The sequence below is a fragment of the Zosterops lateralis genome (genome assembly GCF_965231275.1).
Source record: "Zosterops lateralis genome assembly, chromosome: 13".
Lineage (NCBI taxonomy): Eukaryota > Metazoa > Chordata > Aves > Passeriformes > Zosteropidae > Zosterops > Zosterops lateralis.
Genome location: NC_139773.1, coordinates 12,187,743 through 12,206,012, shown reverse-complemented (window position 1 = coordinate 12,206,012; position 18,270 = coordinate 12,187,743). Strand labels below are relative to the sequence as shown.

At 43.2% G+C, this 18,270-nt stretch overlaps 1 protein-coding gene across 2 annotated transcripts in view; it reads left to right on the top strand.

The window, feature by feature from the left end:
• Positions 1-16,797, top strand: part of ARNT2 (aryl hydrocarbon receptor nuclear translocator 2) — a 97,660-nt gene extending 80,863 nt beyond the window's left edge. For both annotated transcript variants that reach the window (XM_083871175.1, XM_083871174.1), the window contains 5 exons: positions 1,901-2,000; positions 4,560-4,698; positions 7,102-7,267; positions 9,864-10,000; positions 12,297-16,797. In XM_083871175.1, the coding sequence (XP_083727301.1) occupies positions 1,901-2,000; positions 4,560-4,698; positions 7,102-7,267; positions 9,864-10,000; positions 12,297-12,395 (641 nt within the window). In that variant the 3' untranslated portion in view covers positions 12,396-16,797. The remainder of the gene's footprint in view (positions 1-1,900; positions 2,001-4,559; positions 4,699-7,101; positions 7,268-9,863; positions 10,001-12,296) is intronic.
• The last annotated feature ends 1,473 nt before the right edge of the window (positions 16,798-18,270 follow it).

Genomic DNA, 18,270 nt, shown 5'->3' with positions numbered 1-18,270 from the left:
GGGCACTCTCAATTTTTCTGGTGAGTTGTTCCAAATATCTAAAGCACCCGCAGGATTTGGGCTCAGTCTCTTCCAGCCCTGAGAATTTGGTGTCCCTGCAAAGGGTGGCCTTAGAAAATGGGGCATCTCATGCAAGAATGACATTATTGCAGAAAAAGACAAATTCATCTGTCCTTCTTAGATATAAGCCAACCCATTCTCAATTCTTCCTAGTATATACACAGCCTTCTCTACACCTTGTCCCAATTTCTCCCTGTTGTTTTTTTTTTAAATATGAGTTTTGCAGCCCAGCCTTGGTTTCTGTGCTGAGCAGTAGGTAGCCAGGGAGGAATTTCTACAAATTTCTGCATTACAGAGGACAAGCAATGCCAGCTTGCATCAGTGGCATCCACACTCCCTCTCTGAGGCTCCTGTGAGGGATTTTGAGGTGACTTTTTTCTTAGCTTTCAAGCTTAGGTTCTTGATAGGAACATAATGTAAGAACAACTTAGGTAACAGAGAAGAGCTGGTGTGTGTTGGAGGCCTTTGGTGAGTCACACTCAGGAGGTCTCTAAAAGCTAGGGAGAGCTAAAAAAATTTCCAACACCTAAAAAATACTTGTTACTTGTGAGTTGAGTGGGCCTTTTGTCCAAGAGAGCATCTTGTGAAATGAGTGGGAATCTGAAAAGAGCAAAGGGGAAAGTGAGGGGGCAGACTTGATTTCTAGGCCTGTCAGGTACATAGCAACAAATGGTTACAAAACCATCAGTGAGTTGCAGGGTGTTTCACACTTAGAGGGGAAATGGAGAAAGTGAAAAAAGAGTGGTGTAGCAGACCTGTAAATTATTTTAAGAGAAGTAGTAGTGAGATTTCCCTGGGCTTTAGAATAATCCAGTAGCAGAAAAGTAAATTAAGGGACCAAATGGTGCTGTTCATTTCATTCCATTAGAGATTGATCTCCAGTTGCCACATTAAAGGTAGGCTATCAAAGCTAATGGCATCTCTTTGTGCAAGTTATTCAGTATGCTCATTTGTCTTCCACCCCTCTGAGGTGCTTCCATCCCATTTCATGGCTCCTCCAAGCTATTGAGGACAGAAAATTCCCCAACAGAGCTGTGTTTTGCCTTGCCACAGCTCAGGTGTGCAGCTCTGGTGACACTCAGAAGCAAAGTGCTTGTGATGCAGTTGGGGCTGCAGGTTGTCACCCCAAGATGAGCAGGCAATGCCACCAGGCTGCTGGGGAGGTGGGTGCTCCTTGGGCTGTCCCTGGAAGCAGATTGTCACCTGGATAGGAGAGAGCTCTTGGACACCTTTCCTTGGATTCTTAAACCCAGCAGGGTGGGAGCCCTCAGCTGCCACCTCAGTGCAGACAGTCCGTGCTGACAGCAGTGGGGCTGGAGGACTTTTCCTGGTGCCAGAAATGTGCCCTCAGCTGAGCCACAGAGGTGTACGTGCATCACATCTTCTTTGGCCAGGCTTGTTTCATGTGCCATCCCTCCATCCCCTGGGCAGACCCTCACACCTTTCTTGCAGAAAAGTTTTGTTCCCCTCTCCAGTCTGTGCCTGGGCACACCCCTCACTCCCCACCTCGCTGGAGCTGTGCTCTGTCCAGTCAGGAGCAGCTTCCAGCAGGTCTGGGCTCTGTGGCCAGAGGGCACAACCAGCACAATATTCCATGCAAACAATGACATTAAGGAGGCACAGCCTGTGGGGAGAGTATGGAGGAGACACAAACCAGCTGTGCCTCTGGTTTCACACTGATTTGTCATTTAGTCTCATTCCTAATGTGTTCCACAGGGCTCCTTCATGAAGCTTGAAGGAGGGAAGAAAACATATATTACAATTGTCTTTAAATATTTTTTCCTTCATTATCTCATCCCCTAGATTAATTCTTTTTGTGTGATTTGTTTTTCTCTTGTAGCAGATAAAAAAATGATGGCCTCTGCATCCACAGCAGGAAACCAGCAGCTTTACTCACAGGGAAGCCCATTTCAGCCAGGACACTCGGGAAAGACTTTCAGGTATTTGGTGCAGATCCTGAATGTATCAGTTTCTGTCTGAGGCGGGGGGGACTGTCCCCCTTCAGTGTGGTGGAAACAAAACCAACCCAAGGTGCAAGAGCTTTCCTTACATTAATGAGTTTTACTTCCTGTACACTTCACTGCTGGTGATATTTCAGCATTTACACAGGGTTTACAAGCTCTGATGATTTGGGTATCTCTCCTAAAAATATTGGCTTGTAAATATTGCTGTGATACTGTAATTGGAAAAAAAAACAAAGAAGCAGCAACAAATTCTGAAGGGAAATAACTCTGAGAGGTGACAGGACAGGGTCAGAGATCTGAGGAACATTCAACCAAGCTAGGAAGGTGCAAAGATTTGTTTTGCACTTAGAGCTGTCACTACTGCAGGCTGCCTTGAAGGGCACTGATGTGGGTATCAAAGGGAACTGAGGGATGCTGCCTCCATAGTCCAGGTGGGAACGGGAACAGGGGCATGAATACTCTTCTAAGGCAGCTTCCAAATACATGTAAGGTGGTGGTCTGGCATGTTCCAAGGCATTTGTGAGTTATTCTAAGCGTGTGTCATTGCCTGCCAGCTGGCAATACAAGTTCCAGTTGCTTTTGGAGAGTGATAACAGCAATTGTATTTACCTTAGTGCCTTATGATATCACCATTGTCTTACTGGAGTTTCATTCTCCTGTTCACACCAACCAAGACTGTGAAAGTGAAGGAACAGCCACTCAGAATCTGACAGTTCTGACAGAAGACATTGGCCAACACTGATTTTATTTAAACGAATGTGCTCTTAAAGTCGTAATTGCTAATAATCTCAATGAAGAGAAATAAGATCCATGTGAGTGTGTTTTTGAAAGTGGTCAAATTAAACCCAAGTATAACTTGGGGAGATATGACAGTAAAATTAAAATGTCTTTTAATTGGATATTGTGTATTGCTGGATGACTGATTTGCCATCAGGGGGTTTGGCTTGTGTTCTGTTCATTTCCTTTGCTAGTTCCTGATGTTTAACTATAGCTTTTTTCCTACTGCTATTCTGTTACATCAAGTGATAGTTTGCATTTCTGCCAGCACTTCCACTCTCAGTGAACTGACCTCTGTACAGTCTCCAGCCTGCCCCATTCAGTCACAGCCTGGCAGCCTCTAGGCACTGTTGTGCAGAATCCTCCTTTCAAAGTACAGCTCCACATGCAGTCCAAGCTCCTTAGATGATGGGACTTGCCAGTCCAGCTGAGAAGGTGTTGGCAGTAGGGCCAGCCCTCCCCAGCAGCTGCTGTTTGCTCCAGCCAGATTTAGATGGACTTTCTGGTCTACATTTCCCTCTTTGGAAACTCTTTGATAGCATAAAATAAAAATAAAACAGATTCTTAAAAAATTAGAAAGCTCTACAAAGAATTTCTAAACATACACTTTGCTTTTACGCAAAGTAAGAAATCCAGAATAACAATTCCCATATTCAAATGCCTGCCACGTTTTGCTTACACTCTGGGAGGGATTCTGTCAGCCTTTTCCAAGGATTCAGATTCCTGCTTTCTCTCTGCTCAGCCTTGTTTACTTCTTTCCCCATTCTGCCCTCTTCTCTCTCTGTAAGATTGTGAAAATAAACAATAGGGAAGGGATTGGGAAAAAAGAACAAGCTGTTTCAGTGGATCCACAAAAGTGGTTTTGTGTACTGTCTTCATTTCTATCCATTTATATGTGACATGTAAAAAATACGGTTTTATATACAAAAGTACATTCAAAATGTGTGGCTGTAGATTTCCATGAGAATAAAATGGTGAAGTGGAGCAGTTCCTTCATAAAACTTTTCTTATAATTAGGAGTTTCTGGGTATTTCTCTATAATGAAATTCAGTAAGTAAGTAGAAAACAGCTCACATATAAAAAAGTTCCTTTAAAATACTTTTTTTTATTATTGTTAGCGTTCCACAGTTACTACATGAGTTCAACTTTTCTGTCTTGACTATTCTTTTGCCTGTGTATATAACTGCCTGTTCTTCTTTAGCATCAATTGGTGAAAAAAAAGGAATTAAAAGCCCTTATTTTTAATATGTAGCAAGTGATCCTTCATTTCCCAGGCAGGAAACAAATAAGGAAGTGCTTATAAGTATCATACTTTGTGCCCATCTTCATTTAGAATGGCATTTAAGCATGCTTAAATACTTAAATGCTTAAATACTGTTGTCTTGAAGCACAAATTTGTGATGAAGTACCTGCTTGAATGCTCTCTGCAAGCCGGATTTTTAATGCATTCAGTGTTAAACTGGTGTGAGGCTAAGTGCGTATGCACCATGTGTGAGACTGTTTTTATTCTCAGAAGCCCTTTCCAAGAGATTACTGGAGTCTAATTCAAAATAATTTTGCCTCCTGTGTCTATTAGGACTGACATTTAGAATGTCAGTACGTTTCATAGTTTTGTGATGATTTTCACTCATTTTTCTTATCAAGACAGATTGAATAATTAGTTTTAATGTATTGTCAATATTTCTTTATCTGGGATACAATTTGTGCATTGAGAATACGCCCTACAAATGAGGCTCTGTGTCTGTTCTGAACCCTTAGCTCATCTGTGGTGCACGTGCCTGGTGTCAACGACATCCAGTCTTCCTCCTCAACAGGCCAGAACCTGACACAGATTTCCCGGCAGCTCAACCAGAGTCAGGTGGCCTGGACAGGAAATCGCCCTCCTTTTCCAGGACAGGTATTGATCCCAAGGGCTTCATTTTCATGGTCATAAAAGATTTCCACTCTCTGTGCTTTTTACAGGAGTGTTAGTAAACCCATTTATGTAATTAATTTGTGGTTGGGGAGAAGCTGTGTGAGCACTTTGGGATGGAGGTCATTGGAGTGGCAGTGGCTGCACTGATCCAAACCCCACTGGAAGGTTTTGTCCTGCATTTGTTCCATGTGTGCACTGGATGAAGGAAAAAGGACAGATCTTCTGCTTTAGTATTAAGCTTGTGAATTAAATCTTTCTTGGACCAGGGCTTTGCACCCAGCAGTGTTACCCACCATTGTCAGGGTGGGCAGAGGGGGCAGCTACAAATCCAGTCATGGACAGAGAGCAGAGCTGCTCAGCCTGTTGCCCCTCCATTAGCACTGCCCAGTGTAGCTCACACTGTTGTGTGCTGGAGGAAACAGCACATACCTCCATCAGACGCACTGTGCTTGTCAGTGTTAGCCCAGGAATCACCTCTTGTTCTGTGTAGCAGTTAAAAATGGTTTAAAACTCTATTAAAAGACAATAATATGAAATAATCAAGTTCGATCTTAATAGTGCTGCTCTTAATCCTGATTTCCCGTTGTTTGGCAGGCTGGAATGGCATGTTGGGGAGGTCACTAAATAAATTTTCAATAAGTGAATTGCTTCTACATTAATCATTGATTATTCCCAGCCCCCAGGGTGTCATGGTTATCTCTCACACCTGGTTAATGAAATCCAGTTGCAACATTAACTCATTTCTCCAAATTATGTGGAAGGTGCTGAAAATGACTAAAACAAATTACTCATCCCTCTTACTGCACAAATGCTGTCCAAGTCAACTGAGTTTGTATGTGAGTGTAAGGAAATTGGAATTAATTCTTCCATCTTAAATAAAGTAGAATGGAGCTAAGCCTTGCAAAAGTTACATGCCAAGCTCCCACTGCCATTGTGGAAACCTTCAGAAATGTACAATTTCTTAGTTTGGAACTGAACTGAAGACTTAATAGCATCTTCCACATGTTATATGCCTGTTGGGATCTGTTTTCCTCCCCCAGCTCCCCTGCATTTGCCCAAAAATCATAGAATCATTACGTTTGAAAAAGACCTTTATGGTCATCAAGTCAAACCATTAACCCACTGCTGCCAATTTCACCACTAATCCACATCCCCAGGTGCCACATCTACACATCTTTTAAACACCTCTAGGGATGGTGACTCAATCTCTTCCTTGGGCAGCCTCTTTCTGTTCTTGACAACCCTTTTGATGAAGGAATTTTTCCTGCTGAGAAGTGATTGGAAGTGGCTCAGTGAGCACTTCTGCCAGCTACCGCAGTGCCCTTGGGTGGATCCTGCCCAACCCATGGACCTGTGTGTGTCTGAGTGGTGTAGCAGGTCATTGACCTTTTCCCCTTGGATTGTGGGAGCTTCATTCTGCTCCCTGTTCCTCTCCTCCAGGAAAGAATAACTTCCTTTGCATGCATTGATTGCCAGTAACACATCATTTCAGGTATCCAGAGATGTAATCACCTTCAATTTCTGTTTGCGGGGTTGGTTAGCCAGTGGATTTTTCTTGGGACTGCTGGACTGACTCATAGTGTGGGATATGGTTTATAATCAGATTCTGTCTGTGCACCATACATTAGCACATGACTTTGGATGGAACACTTCACTCCCTTGAGTCTCAGTGTACCCACTGTATGTTTCTCAAAGCAGCCTCTGCAGTGTTTAATCATTTGTGTAACATTCTGGGAGATCCTGTGACAGAGCCATTATGTAGGTGAAATGACAGCAAGCTGGGTTTTAGTACCTTTGAATTAACTCAGCTGCCCAGTTAAAGCAGTGTTAGACTGTTTCTTCCCTTCTGCCAGAACTTGGTGATTCACCCTTCCAAGCCTTTTACAAAGCAAAATAACTGCTGCCTATACTTTACAGGCAGGGGGAGAAAGCAGCTCATTAGCTTTGAAACTTCCTTGGCCGTTTAGTCCCAAGCACTAGAGACTCTGCTCATCTGACCCCTGCAAGACATTCAGATAACTGATTTTGCTGTGGCACTCCAAAATCAGTACACCTGGAAAATAAAGATGAATTCTTCATACCTATTGAGTTTGAAATGAATCCTCATAGTAGTGGGAAGGAAATCCTGGTTTTCCAAATAACTCTGATACAGGGTGCATGTGAGCTAATCAGCAGGAGAGCTGTTAGTGTTGGTTTATAGTCTGCTGTATTCCTTTTGCAGCCGTAAGCTGGCTTGGGCAAAAATGAAATATGGCTGAGACAGGAGAAACGTGCCTGTTGGCATCCACAGTTTATTTAGTCTTTGCTTTATGTTGTAAAAAGTGATTCTGCTGTGCTGTTCTCCAACAATAAAACTTTTCCCTTCTTTTATGCTTTATTCCTCAGCAAATTCCATCTCAGTCTGGCAAGGCTCAGTCATCTCCCTTTGGCATTGGAACAAGTCACACCTACCCAGCTGATCCATCATCATACAGCCCCCTGTCCAGCCCTGCCACCTCTTCTCCAAGTGGGAATGCCTACTCCAGCTTAGCAAACCGAAGTGCAGGCTTTGGTGAGTTTTAAATGGTGTAACACAGAAATACACATAGAAATTAAAGTCTTCGACATTAACTTCATTAAAAATATTTTAATATTTAATCAGTAAAAATCAGTTTTTATTGTTCTTTCAGTGGGTCAGTTGGGAAGCCCTGGTGGTGAAAGGATTTTGTTTTCTGCTACTGCTTAGAGAGGGGAGAACTGACCCATTCCCTCCATGCTGCATCTCCTCCACATCCAACACACTTCAAAATATTGTCATTTTATGATATGAGGAAACTTCTCTATTTTTTCCCAGCAAATGGTGTCCTGAAAGAGTCAAAATTTGCTTATATCACCAGTAACCATCCTCCCAAATTGTGGTCAGCTGGTTCAATTTCTTTTTACTTCTCAGGAGAACACCCAAAAGGCACAAATTTGCCTTTTTTTTTTTTTCATTTATCTTCCTCTTCATGGTGGTGTCCCCTTGCACTGAGATTTTATGTTTGAGTTTGGCTGAAAACAGGATTTATTTTGTACACCCAGTGTTACTAACCTAATCAGAGTAGGTGCCGTGTTTTGAAATGGTTTTCTTTTTCTATTACATGCTAATTTGATGGTTTTCAGACCGTGACCCTGTAGGTAACCCCTTGGTAAGTTTTCTGTACTCCACCAGAAGAATAATATTTAGGAGTTAAAAACATAATGGATTCCATGAAAAATGTCATGGGGTGATAATAATGTGCAATCCCAAAAAGCAGGGCTAGCAGTGTGCTCATGGGTGTTGTTTGCTGCTGTCCCCAGGGAACAGCTCTGGCACAGACCTGTGGCAGACGGGCCCCACCAGCGCAGACCTGTGCCTAGAAACAGGGCACTGAGGTGGAGCTCTTCCCACACAGCTTATTCCTCCCTCCATTTCCATTTCCACCAGGCATTGTACATTTGTTTATGAGACAGCCTTGTATTTCAGGCTTAAGCTACTTGGCAAGAACCCTTTCACTTAATGAGAAACATCTCCTGACCTACATCAGTTTGGGTGCTATTAATAACCCAGCCTTGATGGAGAGGAACGGCTTCGGCCGCCGGCTGGCAGGAGCTGTTCTGCTGAAAAGAAGCATCATTTGCTTCACTCAGTTAATTCCAATGTGTTGTTCTGAGGGGAAAAATAAACCAAACCAAAAACAAAACAAACTTGCAGCTTGCTTTTATAGGATAACTTAGATGAATTTTATTTTGGCTCTTAAAATGTCCGCGAGGTTTTTGAGTCAGCTGTATTACTGGTTGTAGTAATGTCAGTAAGGGATGAACTGTAATCATCTACTTCAGATGTGATAGAAATGCATCACTGCAGCCCGTTTACTTTCCTGTAAAACCTTTCCTTTATCTGTTTTGCATGGCTTAGCTGGTAGCCAAAGGGATTGGGTTAAATATGTGTCTGTATTTTCTGAAGTCATGACTGTGAGTAGTGGCTGATTTGGCATTTGGCATGATTGAGTCTGGCTATCAAAGACTTGGCATAGCACAGGTATGGAAGTTAGGCACAGGAAATTTGGCACCCTTGGCAGAGGATGCTGGTGATCGGGAAGAACCAGACATGCACAGCTTGGTCCTCTGCTGTGAGAGGGAAATAGGCAAAAATAGCTGGAGCGGTTACAGAGAAAAACATTAACAAGGAGAAAGAGAAAGAAATGTTTGGAGGAAAAGCATAAGCCTGGTGGCAAGCTTTCTAAAATGCTAATTCTTAGAAAGAGATGCTGTAACTAATGAATGGAAAGTTATCCAAAAATATTATAATTCAGTGGCAGTCAGTAGAAATGCAGGGTAAAATGAGTCCAGCTTAAGTGTAATCTGTTACTGTACTCATGAAAAATGTATGTGTAATAGGGAACCAAATTATTGTGTGGCAACATGCTTTTTTCCTGGTAGGCCACTTAGAAGAAATTAATCTCTTTGAAATAATTGTTTTAAGTGTATTTACAATAAAGCCTTGCTATTCATGTTACTCTGTCAAATGTAAATGGCCTGAGACTTTTAGGAAAGTATCACCATATTGACAGGATAATAATTTGCTATGAACTGCATATTAAATCAGTCACTTTGCATACGTATCACTGGAGGACAAGACACTCCAGCAATGCCTGTGTTTAATCAGCAAGGCTGTTGTCTGTTGATCATATGGTTTCTACATCTGCTTAAAAAAATCTTGGATCTGCTTACATGCTTCTTAGATGAGTAGCAAACTCTGCAGCCACTGCTCCACAAGAATTCAGTGTTTGGAAGAGAAACAGCATTCAGATGGTGAAGTTTGGTTTTTAAGTGAAATGAAAAACACTCTTTGTTTTTTATTGATTAAAAAATAATGGAGGGGGGGATGCTTGAAAATTATCTTCCAGTGCCTGGCTCACAGTGTCACTGCGTTTTGCTCTGGGCAGTTCATGGCCGTGCAGACATGGCCCTGAGCTTTGCTCTGGGGCTGAAACTCTCTCCAGCTTCCTCCTCCCAGGGCTGGTGTCACTCAGGGCCTTTCCTCAAGGCTCCTTTGCAAATCCAGGCACTGATGGATGCCACCCCAAAGCAGGCAGATGTTTTGGAGGAGCTGCTCTCTGACTTCTGCCTTTTCTTTCCCCATGCAGCTGAAGGTGGCCAGAGCAGTGGGCAGTTCCAGGGGAGACCCTCCGAGGTGTGGTCGCAGTGGCAGAGCCAACACCACAACCAGCAGAGCAGCGACCAGCACTCACACCCACAGCCCAACCAGACCGAGGTGTTCCAGGTGAGCAGTGGTCAGTGAGCCCACAGTCCCTCTGAGAAGCCCTCAGTTCTGACTTAGAGCTGTGGCCTTTGAGGATCAGGGTGCAGCAGGATCTGGAGCACTTCCCTGCTGCTGCTGTGTGCTCCCATAGGCCTGCACTGCTTTTAGCTGCCCTTAGGTAGGTGGTTTGGGTTTCTGCCACACAACAGCATCTTTGCTGATGTAAAACACTGTTTTCCCTTCTCCCTGCATCCTCTTCTTAGGGCTTTCGTCTTCTGTAGAGAACCCATGAAGTATTCTCAAGTGGAGTGTCTTTCTTACCCTGGTGCTGGCTTCTGACATCTCAAGTTCAGTTAGATATCAATGTCATTCTCTTTAACTGTTCAAGCAGGAAAGGAGTCTGATACTGCATAGAAGATAGTGGACAATAATTTTTTGAGATTAAACCCAGTCAGATATCAGGTGGTAAATGATCATCTTCAACTACCTAATGAACTATAATTCTGAGTCTTGAGCAGATAGCAAAGTCAAGTTGCCTAATAACATATCTGTCCTTGTATAACTGGTTTTTAACTTAGATGAAGAATACAGTTTACAAGAAAACAATGCAGATAAATGCAGGAGAGACAGTTCAAGCCCCAAGCAAGGTTTAAAAGTGGGGCACCTTGTCTTTTGGAAAGTAAGTTCACCTGCAGGACTGGGCTCGTGCGCGGCTGCTCGCAAGAATGCTGCAGAAGAGCTGTGAGCATGGGAATACTCCTGTGTGGATGAACCATGGCTTTCACACAAGATCAAACAACAGCACTTCATCTGGAATAACTGCCTGTCTGCATGCTCTTAGCCCACGGCCCAGGCAAGATTGGTCTGTTGCATCTCTTTGTGCTAGCAAAGGTTAATTGCTATCCAAGAGGATATTCAGGGTAATTCCAGTGGAGCTGATGACAGCATGGTTTGATGGCCAGCAGAGACTTGGGGCTCCAAGCAGTGTCTTGCTTGTTTCTTAACAAACTACTCATGAAGTTAGTGGAAAGGAGGACCATGGGATAAAAGGAGATCAGAGCTCTTGGAGGTGAGCGTGCATTTGGAGGGAATTAAGAAACTTGGATGAGTTTAAAGGCCTCCAAGAAGTTGCTTGGATTGTGCCCAAAGTCAGCCCTGGGTTAGCTGTGCTTAAGGAAAGAGACAGACTCAAGAGGAGACTTTGCTGGATCTGTGCCTGAGGAGGCTCTGCCACAGAGGCCCCAGCAGCAGAAATGCCTTCAGAGATGGAAATGTAGACAGGAGGGGGCAGCTACACTTCCCTTTGGCTGGGAGAGAATGTGGGAAAATATCTGGTAAGTCCAAGTTTTCATCAGAAAATGAAGGCTAACCCTGGCAGCTCAGACACTGCCAGTTGTGTTCACAGTGTCTCTCACCACGTTGACAAGGATGCTGTGAAGATTTCAGAGGAACTTCCCAGTATGCAGCAGCTCTCAGTTCTTTCACAGAGCAGATCCCGTGAGCTTTCTTATTTGTTTTTTGGTTTTGTTTTCTTGTGAGGATAATGAGCCATCCCTGGCAAGACTTGGCTTTGTGGTAAGAGCTTATTATTGTAAGGACTGACAGGAAAAGCAAGCATAAACTCTGGTTTTCCCAGCAAGGGATATATTTTCCCTGTGGCTTCAGTCTCCACTGAGAGGAAAGGTTGAGTGTTTTTTGAAGCCTCCTGCAGAGACCTCACTTGGCTCAAGACACATGAGAGCAATTACCAAGAAATCCCATTTCTCCTGAGAAGTTCTTGCTGTTTCCTCTGTCTCTGTTCATTCATGACAGCTGCTTGAGCACCTTGTTAGCTGGGGTGGATGTCCAGTCTTGAGTGTTCTGCACAGCAGTGTTCACCTAGAGAGTGCTGGCAAGGGGGTGAGACCTTGCCCAAACCCGTCCTGCCACAGCTGGAGCTCCAGTGTGTCAGATGTTGTATACTCTCATGCAGTGAAACTAGAGAGTTTGCTTCTTTCCATATGTAGCTCCTGTTCCAAGAGGAGCTGTTTCAGTCTGGGAGGAGTGGGAGGCAGCTCAGAAGTGTTTTATTTCAGAGGAGCAATCCAAAACTTCTCCCTTGCTTAAATCCCACCTCTTCAGTGTTCAGAAACACTCCAGCAAAACATAAGTAGCACATAAACCTTAGCCCAGCCCCCTGCACAGGCCTGGTTTCCACTTTATTTATCTAAACTTGGCCTTCTCTGGTTTTACACTGAAAAGATGAACAGGAAACAGTTTGTGTCTGGATAATGTGTTGGCAAGTGAGACTTCACTTTGATTTTTCCTTATCATGCAGGACATGCTGCCAATGCCAGGGGATCCGACACAGGGAACTGGCAATTACAACATTGAAGATTTTGCTGACCTGGGCATGTTTCCACCATTTTCCGAGTAACTCGCAAAGCAGAAATGGAAGTTCTTCTTCTCCGAGGCCATTTTGGTGTAATTTTGGCGCTGCTTTTTCTGTGTTGCATTTCTGTAGAAGCTACTAAACCAGAAGACACATTTCTCACGTTTCAGGTAGTGGTGTAGGGCTTGCTCTCTCCTCCTTGGGGTGCGTCAGTGCCGACAGAGGAGCTCCAGCACTTGTTAGTGTTCATTGACAGCTCCATTGTTTGTTTGGTTTTTTTTTTTATTTTATTGTCATCTACCTCAGAGATAAAAATTTTGCTTGGTTTTTGTTTTTTTTTTTAAATCTCTGAGTCTCAGATATTTGAATGTGAATGGTACATAATATTTCCTTTGAATGGTAATTTTTCAATAGATAAAGTAACAAAGACTAACAGAGAAAAGGTAAGGTCATGTCTCGTTACAGTGCCTACCGCGCAATTTCGATGCCTTGCTTTAAGCTTAAGTTTCTGAAAGCAGACACAATATTCTGTTTTCTTTGATTCTTGTAGGTTTTAGGTCACTTTAAATGTTGAGATTACGCAACATAATGTAGGCCTCTCTCACCAGAAGATTCAGCTCTGCCTTTTCTAACTTAAACTTGAATGTGTGTACATTTTGGTACTTTATGTATATCTTGTGCTGTATGAAGTGATTTCCTGTACTAGTTTCTTTTGCCTTTACAAAGGGTCCATTCTGGAGTGTACTGAAAAGGTTGATGATGTATGTGAAGGATTTGAGTATCGTGGGAGTCTCCATCACTTCACATAGATGTTCTTACTTTTAATTCAGGTGGTTCTCTATTCAGAACAAACATTTACTTACATAAGCTATTAGTCTGGTTTTGCACTGAATTGAGGCCTATAACCTTGTACATTTCTCACTGGCTGCTTTAATTATTATTGTTCTTGCTTTCCCAAAAATATTGCCTCTTAAAAAATGACTGTAAACACATCGAGATTGCATTTTCTATATTAGCTGCATTACCTTTCTGCGAAGTACTTTTTTATACTGTGAAACCTCACGTTTTAACAGTGCAAGGTGGTGGCCTGTTACTAGAAAATCATTCGAGCTCATTTGCTGCAAGCAGTGAGTTGGTTTTGTAGTGCATAATTTTTTTAGAGTGAGTTGGTAATAGATATTGATTGGACTATTGTCCACTGCATACACAGTGATAACTTGAATTTTTGCTTGGATTCCCAAGCAAATGCTTCTGGTAAACCCTGTTAACCCTGTTCTGTTAAATATGGGATTTTCAGCTTACCAAGTTTGTCGAGGACTCTTGACTGCTCTGAATGCCACGTTGCATTTTGCTTTTCCACAGAGGTAAGTTAATCACCTTCCTCTTGGGCGAGTCACCTGCCATATCTCTTCATCAGAGATGTGGTAGGAATCTTTTCTTTTCAGTATTTCATATGCATGATGAGTTACGGAAATTGGATTGTAAGGATTTTATCCTGATCGTTTCTTCTGGGATGGGAGGAGAAGGAATCACTCACAAAACCCCAAGGGTCCTGCATGCAGGTTGTTCATAACCTTTGAGGTTGGGTTTTGGTAGGCAGAGGAGGAAGGGGCAGCTTCCCTCAGCTTTTGGACATTCAGGGGCCGTCATGGACCTTGAAAGAGCAGCCCCAGGGCATGGTCCCCATCCAGAAGATCTCAGTGTGGGCAGCAATGCTTATCCTTCACAGGTTTAAGCTCTGCCTTCTCATAGCCCCTCTTGAATTCTGGGGTGTCTGAGAGTGGGGACACGGTGCACATCACCACAGTCCATATTTTTGGGATAACATCCTGCAGAGCCCCCTCTGGCCATGCAGGTTTCAGGTGAGCGTGGCCCAGGGACACAGCTGGCACAGGTGGGGCTGTGCCCATCTGACACTGTTGTCCCAGCCTTCTCCCAGATCAGCATGTAGTGTTCAGTAGCCAGGAAGAGTCCTTCTTACTATTTCTCTTACTAAATCTGGGACCAATCTCTTACCCTATGTGCAAGTGGGGCTAGGGAGTCTTTTTTTTTTAGGACAGTTTTGTATATCTCTAGATATGGTATTAGAGAGGCCTCAGATCTCCTGGTCTGCACTTGCCTCACCAAACCACACTGAGAACAAACAAAAAACCTCCTATCTCTTCTCCCCCAGAGATCAGGAAAATACCATCTTGGGTGAGCAAGCCATGTGCTTATGCACTTTCCTTTTAAATACATGGATGTTTATTCTCTTGGAGCCATCTCCCTTTCCCCTCACACTGCTCAAATGAATGACTGCTCATGGAATTGGAGAGGCAAAGCTCTGCAGCCTCAGAGCAAAGTTCACTGGTGTCTCTAAGAGGTGCCTGGATGAGTGAGGTGTTCAGTGGCTGTGCAGGGCTTTGAAAGGAGCTGCTTATGAGGGAGGGAGCAGTAGGTGAGCAGTTTATGTCTCTGCACAGAAGACTCTTGACATGATAAATGACAGTTTTTCTGAAATTTTTATACATTTTTCCATAAAGCGAATAATGAATTCAGCAAAAAAGTGCTGTTTCTGTGTTTTATTTTACCCAACAATCTGCTCTAGGTATATTTATAGTTTATTTTACTTCCTGAATTCAATTTAAAAATCAGGTTTTTAAAGTAATTTTCTTTCTCCTGACATCAGCAACGATAACTTCCTTAGTGTGTTGTGGGTTTTTTACTACTGGAAAAGGCTTCCCGTGTACAGATTTCTGGTCATGCAGTTCAAAATGCACTGTTAGAAGAAATTTAAGCACATCTCTTTTTCTTGTTGTTTTTTTTGAAGTCAGTACACCTGAGGGATCAGAGCATGGACTGCTTCTCACCTTGTGAACTCCTCCTGCCATTTCTGGTTGGGGAAGGTGATGGTTGCTCTCTTAAGGGCAGCCTGGATAGCGCCAGGTTTGGGTTTTCCCTGTCAGTTTTTGTTGTGCCATCCCAAGCCAGTGCTTTATTCCTGGCATTTCCCCCCATTGCCCTGCTCCTCTCCCGTTCCTGGCCATCCCATCTCCCCCAGCCCGGGTGGGGAAGCCTTGGGCTGCCCTGCCCGAGCCATCGAGGAGGGAGCAATTAACTCGAGGAGTTTGGCAACTTTGTGCTTGTGATCCGGCGGGTGCTGCAGGTGAGGCTTTGCTGGTGCTGCTACTCCCAAACAGCCTCGTGGCTGACAGAGCTCCGTGTAGCCTTGGCTGTGCTGTATCTCGTGTTTGGTTACTAAAGCCACTTAACTTATCCTCTAGCTGCAGTTATAAGGTGCATTGGGAATGCTGATGTTTTTATTGTTACGTGCTGTCGGTGTAGCTTTCTTGGCACTTCGGCTTCCAGCTTCCAGAATTTCATAGGTGGTGGATTTCTCATTCCTTTTGTGGCTTTTTTTTTCCTGAGCTGGAAATAAAGCTGTGATTTCTGATGGAATTGTTGCAAACATGGTGATTCTTGAAACTGAATCTTTCAGGTTTCAAACTAATGGAGCAAGAAACTGCAAAAGATGGTCTGGGTGAGTTATTTCAAGGAGCAGACATGTAGGCTGAGACAGTTTTAGATACTAAAATGTTTATATTCATTTATTCAGTCAAACAATCCAAGACTTCATCACATTACTTGTACAAGTGCTACTGGCAGTACCTACAGTGATGCTTTAACCAGATAGTTCCATTTGTAGCTTTGTTGCCTTTTCTTTTCTTTTGAAGTACAGTATGAAACTGTAAATACTTCTTGCAGAACTGCCTTTTTAACTCTTAATTACTTTTGGCACAGTGTTAAATAGTGTTGGATTTACCCAATTGCTATGACATATATTTTTATACATAGGTGTACTCTTTTTTCGAGAATAATACAGCCATTTTGTCATTAATGCCTTACTGGTGTCATACTGCTGTTGCTCTTTGTTTGCAAGGTATCGAGTGGACTAATTTCTAGTTCAGATATTTTCACTTTTTCTGGCAGTGCTCAAGTTTGGCTTCAGGTGATTTTTGCCAGAGCCCCATTTTTCACAGTTGTTAACTGTGAGAAGAAGAGAATGTGGGCTTGGGTGTGTTGCTGTTAATGGAGCAAAGAAAAGGTGATGGCATTTAATTGTCTTTAAAAGGTCAGTCTTTTCAGTCTTTTCCTACTCTAAACCAGAGTGCATTTCATGAAACTGATGACTGTGGGCACTGATTACTTTGTGTAGATTAATGGTCTTTAAAAAAAAAGGGAAAGAAAAAAAAAAAAAAGAAAACAACTCCAAAAATGGGCTTCTGTCATTGTTAGGCACTTGGTTACGTATCTGTTTAAACTCTTCATATTGATGTGAAATTGTGCTGTGGATAAAGTGTATTTTGTACTTCTGAATGTTCTATATTTATGACTAACAAGTACAGAATCAGTTGTGTGTATGTATAACTAATAACTGCCTTTTTAAATTTCATTAAAATAAAAATGTCATGAGCTGTTGTTAATTCCTGTCTTTCTGTAAATAAGTAAAATATGCTGTTGGGAATTGTCAAGTAAGAAATAGCCCTGAATTCTAAGATCCATGCCAAAAATCAGATGATGAGGCATTGATCTTTGTCTTTGAAATCTCCGGTGCTGTGTGGCTGGGGACAGGATGTTCCCCTTTTATCTGTCTTGTAAAGCCTTTCCAGAGGGAGCAGGTGAAGAAAGATAGTTTAAGAGCTCAGCTTTTAAAAGTGCTCCAGAAAAACATTAATTAACAGCCTGTTCTACTGATGATGCTGAGGTGAATTGCTATCTGTATTGTAGAGGGTTTCATTAGAACACAATTGGTTTAGAGCTAATTCATGGGGCAGTATTTATTCACTCCTTGGGGTGTTATGACAGTGGTTTCCTTGTCTACTTTTTAGTCTCATTGTTCAAAGTTAGAAATACTTGTATCCTTGCCACAAACATTCTGGTGACCTTTTCAGATTGCCTATGTAAGGCACATTTGTCTTTTTCACTGTGGGTCTTCATTGCATTTATAGTGTTACTTCTTTGTCGACTTGACACTTTGTGAGCGGGATTTACCTTACTCATAAATCCAAAAAGCTGGTGAGTGTGCCATGGCAGGAGCTGAGGACACTGTGCTCCAGGACTTACATTCCTGGCACAGGGTCGGTGGTGTTTCCACAGCTCATACTCCATTTTTAGGGCTCTGCCTGTGGAGAGCAGGTGTGGGCTCTGCTGGGACCTGGTGGGGAACTGGGGCACTGGGATGGGATTAATGCAGCCACCAGCCCCCCCTGCTCTGCTGGGCTCTGCTCTCTGTGTGCCCATCCCAGAGACACAGGTTGGTCAGTGAAAATGGGCCATTCCTGCTGGTTTGCTGTGAAAATTGGGTTTTCAATGAAGTGAAGTTCTTCTGGCAATTGCTCAGGTGCTGGTGAGCACCTTTGATGAATGGGCATGTGCTGGACCTTGAGCCCCGTTTGGAAATGCAGCCACTTTAATCCTGGCAGCTCTTTGCTGCTTTTCCGGTGCTTTTTAATAGGCTTGTAGTTGCTTTTGAAGAACATTATCCAAACAGAAAGGCACACAGAGAATGAGTGTTGCACCCATGCCAAGCAGGGTACGGTGTGGTTGGGCTGTTTTAAGATCCCTCCTTGCACTCCTTTCATGTGGGTCATCATTAGCTGTGCTCTCACGTGCTAAATCAAGTGTACTCTTGGGCACCGTGGTGACAGCTGGGTGTGGGAGTGCTGGGAGATACTGATCTTGTTTTGGAATCTGGGTTTGGAGGTGCTGGCTGTGGAATGGAGCCACGTGTTTGGTGACTGATGGTCACTGATGGTCTCAGCAGGACACCGGGCTAGAAATGCATCCAGGCTGGCATGAAGGGAAAAAATGCAGCTAAGGCTCACTGTGCTGCCACACTCACCATCTTTGCCTCTATCAAATGGCACTAATGATTCATAAC